This window comes from Stegastes partitus, unplaced genomic scaffold, assembly GCF_000690725.1.
Source record: "Stegastes partitus isolate 25-593 unplaced genomic scaffold, Stegastes_partitus-1.0.2 Scaffold2449, whole genome shotgun sequence".
In the NCBI taxonomy this organism is placed as follows: Eukaryota; Metazoa; Chordata; class Actinopteri; family Pomacentridae; genus Stegastes; species Stegastes partitus.
In genome coordinates, this window is record NW_007580180.1 from 6,286 (window position 1) to 17,720 (window position 11,435).

An 11,435-nucleotide genomic window follows, 5' to 3' on the forward strand; every position below is an offset into this window, starting at 1 on the left:
GGGAGTGGCAGATACGCTCCACCGTTACCATCCATGTTTACTTCCATAAACACTGAGCACGCTCGCTGCGTGTGACGTCGTCGTGTCCTCTTCTGCACAAAACCAGGAATGTAAACTGGCTGTTCTGAAATAAATAAAGCTATTTTTATTTTTTTATTAAACCAGGAAGTCCCATTGAGAGTCAAAGTCTCTTTTACAACAGAGACCTGGCCGAGGTAGCAGCCAAGACGAAACGAACAGATAAACAACAAGAACAACTACGAAAACACTGCTGACCTCCCAAGAAAAACAATCTCGTCTTTACGATGCCCTTAAACGTATTAATTGATGTGAGTGTTTCTAACCTAACATCTCTCTGCAGATCATTCCCAGCCCGTGGTGGCGTAGCAGGAAAATGCGGTTTTCCTCAGATCAGTTAAAACTTGGTGTACGTTGGAAAAGCTGTTGTTGGATAATAAAGTAAATGAAGTGGGCCCAGACGTCACCTTCCTGCTCAGCGACAGCAGCATCTCGTCGGAGAACATCTTGAAGTCGGTGTACTTCCCCAGCGTGCGGCGGTGCAGCTGGTTGTCGATGACCACGTAGTGGACCAGGCCTCCCCTGTTGGAGAACCTGAGCGGAACCTCCTGCCGCAGGTGCTGCAGGTCGATGGAGGGGAACGACTTGAAGTCCTCCAGGATCTGAGGCTCGACGTCGGGACACCGCATGACGCTCTGCCAGACGGCGGCGTCGGGCTCCGGGCAGTCGCAGTACTCGTGATGAACCGGACCTGAGACCGAAAAGAACCCAAAACATTTATTTAGCTTTAATCTGCTTCTAGCGTCACAGGAGCTGCAACAATCAGCTGCTGAATTTCAACTAAAGCTGCAATGATTCACCAGTTAGTCGTTAACGATTAAATTAATTATCATTAAATTAACTGGTTTGATTTTTTTTTAAGTTCTTGAAAAAATTCTTTGATTTTTAGGATAAAATCTGATTTTTGTACAACAAGACAAAGGTCCTGAATCAGCTCCTGAACACTTCATTTAGTGCAAATGTTGAGTTCAGACATTAATTCAATATCTGCATTCAGACGGTTAATCAGAGCCGTTAAAAAACGGATTAATTAATCGATTAGTTGTTGGTTATAGGTTGGTTTGAGTAATTAAAAAAAATTAAAAAACAGTCTAAATGCTCTGATTTCAGATTATTAAATGTGATTATTTTCTGGTTTCTTTCCTCCTCTCTGTCAGTAAACTGAACATCTGTGGACTAAATAAGACGTCTGTAATCTTGGACTTTAGGAAACACGAGTTTTCACCATTTTCTGATTCAAGAAAAGAATCTACAGATTTATAAACAAAAACAAAAATCATTAGCTGCAGCATTCATTGAACACTGTTAGTATCATGAGAAATTATGCTTAAAAAATGTGAAACTTTCATCCTTTATCCCTTTTAAAAACTATTTTGTCTGTGAACACAATACTGAATGATGTTCTAGACTTTATAAACAAACAAAAACTGATGTGACTCGCTGATCTTGGACCAACCTGGGATGATGTACGGCGATTTGGCCACGGCGGCGTCTCCGTGGAGGATTTCCACCTTCAGGCCGTTCAGCGCCGACCCGTAGAGCCGGTACCTCATCAGGAAGGAGCCGTCTTCTCGGTCCAGAGGCGGAGGAACGTGGATACGGACGTGTTCGCTCTGATCCGCTGGACGGATCTTCACTTTGAACGTGTCTTTACCTGAACAGACGCATGGAAACGTTTCAGAGACTCATGAGCTCATTTCCTCTGTCGCAGAACAACATAGTGACGTATACACGGAGCCACGCTGGTACAAAACTCTGATTTATAAAATAATAAGGCTTCTTCTGCCTGGAAAAGACGTATTCAAGTAAGAACTGGTTCAACATGAAGGCTTCGTTACCGATTACTGAGAAAAGTATGAATCATTTTGGACATAAAATTCATCACAAACATCTCCAACACCATCTTTTCTCACTTGTTTGTGTCATTTCCAGCCAGAATAAACCTTCTGCTCACATAAAACTCACTTTAAACCACAGTTAGCTTGAATATGAGTGATATCTGTTAGCCCTGGTGTGTTTATTAGCTAACTGAAGTCTGTTTTTTATGGTTTGGGGCTACAAAGTGAACAAAAACAAGCATTTTAAACTGCTGTGAGGCTAAAAACATATAAAACTTGGACATTATAGCTCCAGTGAGGAGCAGTGGTTTGTACTCCCAGTGGAGAAGCCTGATTATAGGAACTGTCTGATTGATCTGGAGGCAAATAACAGCTTTGATATTGATTATTGACTAAAGTATTAACAAGGATGGACATAAAAGCTGCTAAAATCAATCACTAACATCCCTAAAACAACATCTAACCATCCTTTCTCACTTGTTTGTGTCATTTCCAGCCGGAATAAACGTTTAGCTCAAATAAAAACTCACTTTAAACCAAAGTTAGCTTGAATATGAATAATGTCTGTTAGCTCTGATGTGTTTATTAGCTAATTAAAGACCTACAACACTGCTTTTTTAGAGGTTTTTGGCTACAAATTGAACAAAAATGAGCATTTTAACCTGTTGTGAGGCGAACAGAGATAATAAATTAGGATATTACAGGTTTTCGACCCGTTTTTGACGCTGCCAGCAGGAACAAGCTGCTGTTACCTGTTGCTAGCTCGATGCGTTAGTTGATTAAACACAGAATTGTGATGCTAAATCCGTTAGCTTCAATTAACGGTACCACACGGATGTAGCCTCTGTTTTCAGTTTACCTGGAGACAGAGTCAGGTTCTGTCCGTTCGAGTCCACCGCCTGGATGTAGAAGTAGCGGACCGGGAGGACCGGGAGGCCGGTGTCGGCGCTCAGCCCCGGACCCCACACCAGGCTCCGCTCCGGACTCACTCCCTCGCAGCCACAAGTCGGGAAGTTAGCGGCGATGAACGCGACTAAAACCGCGAAATTATGAATCAAAGTGGCGTGAAAAGGCCCCGCCGGCTCCGCGCTCCGTTTGCACGCCATTTTAAAGCGGCTGCGGCCGTTTGAACGCGTGAACTCGGTGAATGTTTGCAGCAAAGTTCCGCTAAAGTCCAGAAGCCGCCATGTTGGCGGCGGAGACACGCCCACCGCCGGGAGGCCTTCAGGGACGCTCGGAAATGTTGCCACCAGGTACCTGAACGCACCACTGCTGATTTTTAACCCGATAACTGTGATTTTTAAGTTATTTCAGAGCAGAATCAGTATAAAGTGTCCCATTTACGTGTCTGTGTTCAATCCACGTTAATATCACAGCAAGAGCAGAGTTTTAATGTCAGGTATTCTGTTATATTGTTGAAATAAAGAATCTATGCTCTAAACAAGTTAATTTGTCAATTTTATTTTCTAAATATATTAATACAGTTGCTCAAAATTAAACTGTTTACTTTTCGCCTTGTGTATATACTTTTTTTTCAAAGAATTTTTTGCAGAAAATGGAATTTCGGAAATATGTTTTTCCCAAAAAATATTGAATTCATGCGTTTATCAGTGTGTAATTCAGTCAAAATACAGTTTTTAACTCTATACACTGTTAAACGAAACCAACAAAATGCATTTTATGTGTGGAAAATTGCTGTATTTTATGGGATGGAGTTTTTATTTTTATTTTCCATAATATTATCATGTGTTTTACTTTTTTTTTTTTACTATGTTAGTACTAAAGGATCCTATTGCTATCTCTGGTTTATCTGATGTGACATGGGGACATTTTACTTTTTGGGTGAATATTTCTGTAAAAAGAGGAAAACTTTTATGGTAAATTAAAACCGTGTTGCTCTATCAGGTGAGGAAATAAACAGTGAAATGGAAGAAAAACATACCAGCTTGCATGTCTGAAAATCATCACTTGTTTTGTTTGTTTGTTTGTTTGTTTGTTTGTTTGTTTACAAAAAAGAAAACAGCCCCTGAATCTGTAGGAATTTTATTTTAAATACAAATATCTTGATGGTAGTTACACATGATCCAGGACATCAAAGATCACACATAATAAAAAGACTTTCTGGATTTTATGGCCTTCTGTGATTTTTGATTTTGTGGCTGAATGATGGAGGGAATAAACCGACTCGGGATTTAAAAAAAACAAAACAACAACACTAGTAGGCGAAGATGTTTTCCGTCTTGTGGCCCAGTTTGTCCAGGTTGGGCAGGCAGGCGTTCTGGATCATGGGCGGCGGCCCGCAGAGGACGACCAGGACGTCGCTGGACGCTGCTGGAAGATGCTTCTGGATCATGTCGGCCGTCACGAACCCTGAGCTGAACTTCCAGTCTGCAGGACAAAGGAACGACGAGGTGAATCAAGAGAAACAGGATTTTAGAAATGAAAGATATTTGCATGAAAATTCAGCCTGAAGTCTTTCTGTTTCCTTAAAAGCTGCCTTCAAGACACAGTTTGGCTCAGGAGTTAATTTAACGAATTCCTAATAGTGTAAAACAAACAAAGGCGATAATTAGACTTTCCTTTTTGCAAAATTAGTAATAAAATTGCAAAAATAGACAAAATATTCAGGAAAACTTGAGAAAACTTTGCCCCAAATGACTAAAAAAACTGTCCAAAATGACTCAGAATTTAGTTTGAATGACAAAAACGTCCAGAATGAGTTGAACGTTGTACAAAAAGACTTAAACATTTACCAAACTGACTCAAGAATTGCTCAAAATGACCAAAAAATTGTCCGCAATGACGAAAATGTCCACAATTATTTACCATTTGTCCAAAATAACTCCAAAAATGTCTTCAAACTTGTCCAGAAAGATTCAAATGCGCTCAAAAATGACTCAGACATTGTCCAAAATCACAAAAAAATAAGTATTTGTACAAAGAACGTGTCCAGAATGACAAAACAAAATGTTCAAAATGACTGAAAACACTCAGACGGAGGAACCTAAAAGCAGAATCATTTCATGGGTTTACTGAAGAAATCAAAGAAACAAGTGAATCAGAGGTGGAATCTGCTCGGCGTTTAAAGATCTGATCTCTGAGCGTCAGTAAAACGGTTCGTTCGTCCTCAGACGTCGGCCTCTCGCTGAGCTCTTCACGTGAATCCTGATCAAGGCGGCCGAACTAATGAAGACGTGGCAGAATTCAGCAGCGTTCAAAGGCCTCAAACGCAGATTATGCAACAATATTCTGCTCATTAGTTTGTGCTCGCTTTAAGGATTATGCAGCCGGCGACGCTGAGCTGCTCTAACACCTTGTTGGAGATTCTCGCTCTCAGGATTTTCCTGCAGCTGCGAGTCTTTGTTTGGCTTCTGACTCTGAATATTCAGCAGCAGCACTTTTAGGATTTATTCAGCCTCCTGCAGCCTGATGCTGCTCTGACGGGATAAAAACCAGTCCAGGAAAATGTTTTACCAGAACCCAGCTTGCATGTTTCACCGTGTAGCATGACGGACACACACGAAGGAACGGGTTTTAGATGGAAATACGCAGCTAGAAACTCATCCGAGGGATTTTAAATATGATATTTAGTCGTCAAAGCTGATTTAAACATTGTGAAAAAACTAATTGAGCAAAACGTCAAAACATGTGCAAGATTATTTAAAGTGTCCAAAATGACTCAAGACATGTTCAGAAGGATGAAAAGAAAAATGGTTCAAATGTGAAATAAAAGAAATCAAAAAATCCTTCAAAATTCATACAAAATGTTAAAAAAAAAGAAAAAAGTCAAGATAATTGAAATTTTGCTCAGAATGACTCATAAACTGTCTAAAACTAAAGAAAAATATCCAAAATGGCACAAATCTGCCAAAAATGATTTAATTTTTTTTTAAAATGACTCAAAAATGAAAAAAATGTCCAGAAAGACTCATACTGACCTAAAAAATGTCAAAAATGACTCAAAACATGTTCAGAAGGATGAAAAGAAAAATGGTTCAAATGTGAAACAAAGGAAATCCCAAATCCTTTAAAATCCATACAAAATGTAAAAAAAAAAAAAAAAAAAAAAGTCAAGACCATTGATACTTTGCTCAAAATGACTCATAAACTGTCCAAAATTAAGAAAAATATCCAAAATGGCGTAAATCTGTCTGAAATGATTTTTAAAAATGTTTTAAATGACTTAAAAATAATTTTAAAAAAATGTCCAGAAAGACTCACACTGACCTTAAAACTGTCCAAAATGACTCAAAAATGGTTAAAATGTCAACAAAAAAAATCACAAATCACAAAACATTTTACAATATGTTAAAAAAAAACAAAGACCACTGAAACTTTGCTCAGAATGACTCCTAAAATTGTCTAAAATGAAATTACTTTAAAAAAAATGTACAGAAAAATATCCCAGATTTCTAGAAATTATTCCAAAATGACCAAAAAATAATTAAAATTTGTCCAAAATAACTCAAAACTAGTCATAAATGGAAAAATTTGCCCAAAATGAAATAAACATTTGTCCAGAATGGCAAAAAAAGAAAAAATATCCAGAACGGCTTAAAGTGTGTGAAAACCTGGACAGGAAGACTCTATAATTGAGTCCAAAATAACTTTAAATTTGTCCAAAATGACCAATAAAAGTTCCCAACAGTCAACGTGTGGACAAACCTAAAAGCAGATCATGAACTTTTATTTTAAATTGTGAGTGAAGGAAGCAGGAATGAAGCTGGCAGCATCACTCAGGCTCTGTAATGAACCGCTCTGGGTTTGGATGAGGTGTCCTCACCCTGTGGAGGTTTGTCCAGCGTGAACCACAGCTTCACTCTCCCAGGATGGTTCTTCTGCACCTCCTCCAGCTCCTCCCTCAGCAGGATGTCCTTCTCCGTCTGGCGCAGACAAAACAACGGACTTTAGTTCTGCACCGGCGACTCTGACTCGGCCCGGAGTCGCTCAGCTCACCTGGTTGGCGAATATCAGCGAACACTTGGTGCCGTCGGACGGGTCGGACGTGATCCTACGAAGCAGCTGCAGCATGGGAGTGATACCTGAGCAGGTAGAAGGATGGAGTTAGTCTGACGGAGGGTTCAGGTCCCGCTGGAGGGACGGCAGAGACATCAGAGCAGTTTTAATAACGTGAAAGTGTCCACAGTGGAGCTACGAGGACAAAACCATCAAACGTTAGATCACAGCTCTGAGTCTGACCTGAGAGAAGCAAAGTTTCAGGAGCAGAAGTTTGCAGAAAGTTTACGTGCAAGAAAAAATAAAATAAAACAGCTGAAGGAAAAGGAGGTGAAACCAGCTGGTGAAGCCGGTCCAGGAAGACCCAGAACCAAAGATCAAAGATCCAGAATGACCCAGAATACGTCAAAAAAGACAACATCTGCCCAGAAATAAACGGTCTAAAATCAAAAATCAATGAACAAATATCCAGAGCGAGTCATAATAATTGTTAAAATTTTGCTTCAATATTTTCCCTTAAACCAGTGGTTCTCAAACTGGGGGTCGGGACCCCCACGAGGGTCCCAAGATAATTTCAGGGGGTCGCCAGATCATTGTGAATAAATAATAATAAAAATAAAGCCTACGGTTATCAGATAAATGTGTGTTAGGGCTGTCAAAATGAAAAGTGTATCCTTCTCCCCACTCGTTTTCTGAACTTGATTTGATTATGATGCCATATTGTTATTATTATTATTATTCTGTTTTGCTCTTTTTAAAATTATTTTCTTTCGTTTTTATATTTTTCACCCTTTCATTTGTTTGAAATAAATTCATTCATTCATTCATTCATTCAAACGATAATTAACGTGTTAGTGTAAAGAGACTAATCTGTGAAGTTAACACATTCATTTTTAACGCACGAACAACAAAGTTATTAGTTGTGAGATATTAAAAATTCTAACTGGGGGGTCACGAACACAAACTGATGTTATCTTGGGGGGTCGTTGCTCAGAGAGTTTGAGAACTGCTGCCCTAAACCGTGCACAGCTATAACAAAGGACAGGAGGAACCTCAGAGGAAAACCCAAAGTGACTCAAAAACAAATGAAACGACCTCAGGTTTGTCTGAAATGGCTCAAAGATTATCGAGAATGACAAAAAAATACCATAAATGACCAAACTCAATCAAAACATGTTGAGAAAGACCAAGAAAGGAATCAAAACTGGGTCCAAAATGACTTCAAAGTTGTTCAGATTGGATCGAAACCGGCCCAGAAAGTTAGAAAAGTTGTTAAAAATGGCAAAAATTCAAATTAAATTAAATCCTTAATACCTCACAGAGGATTTCTGTCCAGCTGACGGGATGAAGAGTTTTAATAAACAATCAGAGTGTAACTAGAGACGATAACCTAAACGTGGACGTTCATAGAGTTCATCCTTCGTGGTTCTCATCTGGACTCATTACTTCCACATGAAGCGACTAAACAACGAGTTCAGCGTTAACGAACCTGTTCCTCCTGCGATCATCGCCACGTGCCTGAACTTCTTCACCTTCGCCTCCGACTTCTTGTCGGCTCGGATGGAGAACTGACCTGATCGGAGACACTCGGTTAGAGCGGTCCATGTTTGTGTTGTAGCGCCGCGCCGCCTGCTGGTCAATGCAGGGAAGTGCACCCAACACACACAACAACTGAAAACTGACATTTCTTTTTCCTTTTCATGAAACCACCCACCTTTTCCTTTGTACACCAGCAGCCCGTTGGGTCCCCTGAAGTCTATGGTGTCTCCTAACGTCATGCTGTCCAGGTACTGAGACATTTTGCCTCCGTCCGGGTACGACGGGTGGATGTTCTTGTAGTAAACCTGCAGAAGTTACAGAAGCAAACACAGCAGCTTATCTTCTCATGTGTTCTGTTGTTGTCTTATATTTAGCTCCACACTGCGATTAAACGGACTCGTTAGCATCACTGGCTGATGAGTAAACACCTATCTGGGTCCATCAGGTTGTTTGACCATCTCAGAATCTGGTGAAACCTTCTAGGAATGATCTGACATCTGCCCATTTTTTAGCTGAAAGTCCAACATTTTCACCCTTTTTCACTCAATAGAAATCTCTGGCGAGTTGTAAATCGAGCCAGATGCCACTTTCAGACGTCCACATCTCCTGAGGTACACGTCCTGGAGTCTCCACATGTTCAGGAGATGTTCAGAAGGTTCTGGTGAACGGAGAGAACGCAGCAAGGTCTGGAAATCAAGACTCAGTTCTTTGCTTGAGAATTCCCAAAATCAGGATTTGATCACAAATAATTAACACAAAAATATTTTTGAACGAAGCCTGAACCTTCTGAACATCTCCTGAACATGTGGAGACTCCAGAACGTATACTTCAGGAGATGTGGACGTCTGAAATTATGAAAATGTTGGAACTTCAGCTAAAAAAAGAGCAGACGTCAGATCATTCCTAGAAAGTTTCACCAGATTCTGAGACGGTCAAACAGCGTCCTGCTCTGAGCCGACACAGACTTTAACATGAACATTAATTATCACTGATGTTAGCAGCAACATTCAGACGACTGTTGTTACTAATATGACATGTTTGCAAACAAGCTTAAAGAGTTTTTTTAATGACTTGCAAACTGTCTTAATTAAAAAAACAAACAAACATCCACGGTGATGAAAAAAAGAAAAGACAAACAGCACAGTTTGTATAAACCTGACCTTAGACCTGCACAGACGGACAGGTGAGTGACCCGCTGTGAGCTCACCTTGACCACCAGGTCCACGAATCCCTGGTCCTCGTCGCTGGAGACGGGGGTGTAGGCTCGGACCACCAGGCTGCCGCTCACCTTGGCGGACAGGTAGACGTGCTGCCCTGCAGGCGGAGGACGCATGACATCAGGACTCTCCTCATTAGTATTAATGTTATTGTTGTTATTGTTGTTGTTGTGATACAATGTTGTTGTTTTTGCTGTCGTTGTTGTTGATGCGGCTTTTATCATTGATGCTGCATTTGTTTTGTGTTATTTTTGTTGTTTTCTCTATTTGTTGTTATTATTAATATTATTATTTTTATTTTATTGTTGCTGTTGTTTTTTTAATTGTTCTTGTTATTTACTTTATTTTTATTTGTTTTTCTGTTTTGTATTGCATCATCATCATTACTACTGTTGTGGAATATTGTTAACCCTCCAAAATATATATATTTTTAAAATGTGTAGATGTTCTTGAATAAAAATAGAGACTTTCTTTGCATTTACATATTTTTTTTAATCAAATAAAAAAGGAGTTCGATCACGAGTCATGAACACGATTCTGGCGACAGAACGTCGGACAAGATGCTAATTTGCAAAAACAAATATACAAACCAGCGTCTAAAACGTACAATAAGAGCTTCATGGTTTATTCCTCAGTACGTTGTTTTAAATTGTTATTGATAAAAAGAAAAAGAAAAAAGCCTCCTGACCTGTGAAATAGTTAAAATAATGTTTTGTAGTGAACACAACAACGATAAAGGAAGGTTTTGTGTAAATAAAAAAAACAATCCTCCAGAACACGCCTTCCTGTGAAAGCTGAGGTTCAGGTTCTGTTCATTCTGAGACGGAGAACTCTTAATGGTTCTTCTGGTTCGGAGCTAAAATGCTTGTAGTCGTCTCAGTGGAACTCCAGTCTGACGTCATCTGAAGTTTGAGCAGAATTTAAGGTTCTAATGAAGCTGGATTAATTCAATGACGGCAAATCAGTGTGTTTTTTTAGATATATAATATTTAAACATGAAATTTCAGAAACCTGGTAACAGAACATAACGTCTTCTTGTGAGGAATGAAGCTTCATGATGACATCTGTCAGTTAAAATGTAGGATTTTGGCCTAAAGTGTGTTTTAAACAGTTTTCCAGCATCTGGCTGATTCTAATAAAAGCCAGCCGGACATGTTCTCTACGTCTTAATTAAAACCCAGTTCGTGCATGTAAAGTGCTGATGTGAGTGAAGAAGGTGATCACGTCAGTACCTACTGGCAGGCCGAGGATGTGGCTCCCAGACGGGAGGCCGAAGCGGAACTTCTTGGTGTCGTGGCTGATCTCCTGCAAGACGACGCAGAAAGAAACACAGAGAACATCTGGTTGATCCTCGTTAGTGGGAAAGTGTGGAGGATTCACTGAGAGGTGGGTTAAAGTATCACCTGCTTTATGTTCGGTCTGGATGTGATCAGGAAACATGATTCAACATGAAGCAGCTTCTAACATCTAGAACCTGAGACCTCCAGGTTCTGGTTCCTACCAATGATCCACATTTAGTCTGAACATCTAAAACCTGGAACCTGGTCTGGTCCAACTTCACCACATCAGGTTCTGCTGATGTTAGAGCCTCAACAGGTGGTGAGATGTGACCAGAGACTGGATTCTAGTAGAACCATGGATCCATCCATAGACAGACACTGACAGGACCAACTATGATTCATTATTGTGAATTTGGACCATTTTGAGTAGTTTTGGGCAGATTTTGGACAATTAGAAGTCACTTTAGACTCATCATTCAACAACTTCCCTGAGGTACCCGATCAAAGAGATCAATAAAGTTTTATCT

General features: G+C 39.9%; 2 protein-coding genes across 2 annotated transcripts in view; both read right to left on the bottom strand.

Annotated features, from left to right (window-relative positions):
* The window catches only part of poglut3 (protein O-glucosyltransferase 3), a 7,963-nt gene extending 4,887 nt beyond the window's left edge, over positions 1-3,076 (bottom strand). Inside the window, exons 1-3 of the mRNA XM_008305236.1 lie at positions 2,776-3,076; positions 1,535-1,732; positions 486-769 (exon numbers count right to left, since the gene is read on the bottom strand). Of these exons, the coding sequence (XP_008303458.1) occupies positions 486-769; positions 1,535-1,732; positions 2,776-3,022 (729 nt within the window). The 5' untranslated portion in view covers positions 3,023-3,076. The remainder of the gene's footprint in view (positions 1-485; positions 770-1,534; positions 1,733-2,775) is intronic.
* An 867-nt stretch (positions 3,077-3,943) lies between these two features.
* Positions 3,944-11,435, bottom strand: part of cyb5r2 (cytochrome b5 reductase 2) — a 9,054-nt gene continuing 1,562 nt past the window's right edge. The window contains exons 3-9 of the mRNA XM_008305238.1: positions 10,861-10,933; positions 9,619-9,725; positions 8,587-8,716; positions 8,362-8,445; positions 6,873-6,958; positions 6,700-6,799; positions 3,944-4,304 (exon numbers count right to left, since the gene is read on the bottom strand). Of these exons, the coding sequence (XP_008303460.1) occupies positions 4,132-4,304; positions 6,700-6,799; positions 6,873-6,958; positions 8,362-8,445; positions 8,587-8,716; positions 9,619-9,725; positions 10,861-10,933 (753 nt within the window). The 3' untranslated portion in view covers positions 3,944-4,131. The remainder of the gene's footprint in view (positions 4,305-6,699; positions 6,800-6,872; positions 6,959-8,361; positions 8,446-8,586; positions 8,717-9,618; positions 9,726-10,860; positions 10,934-11,435) is intronic.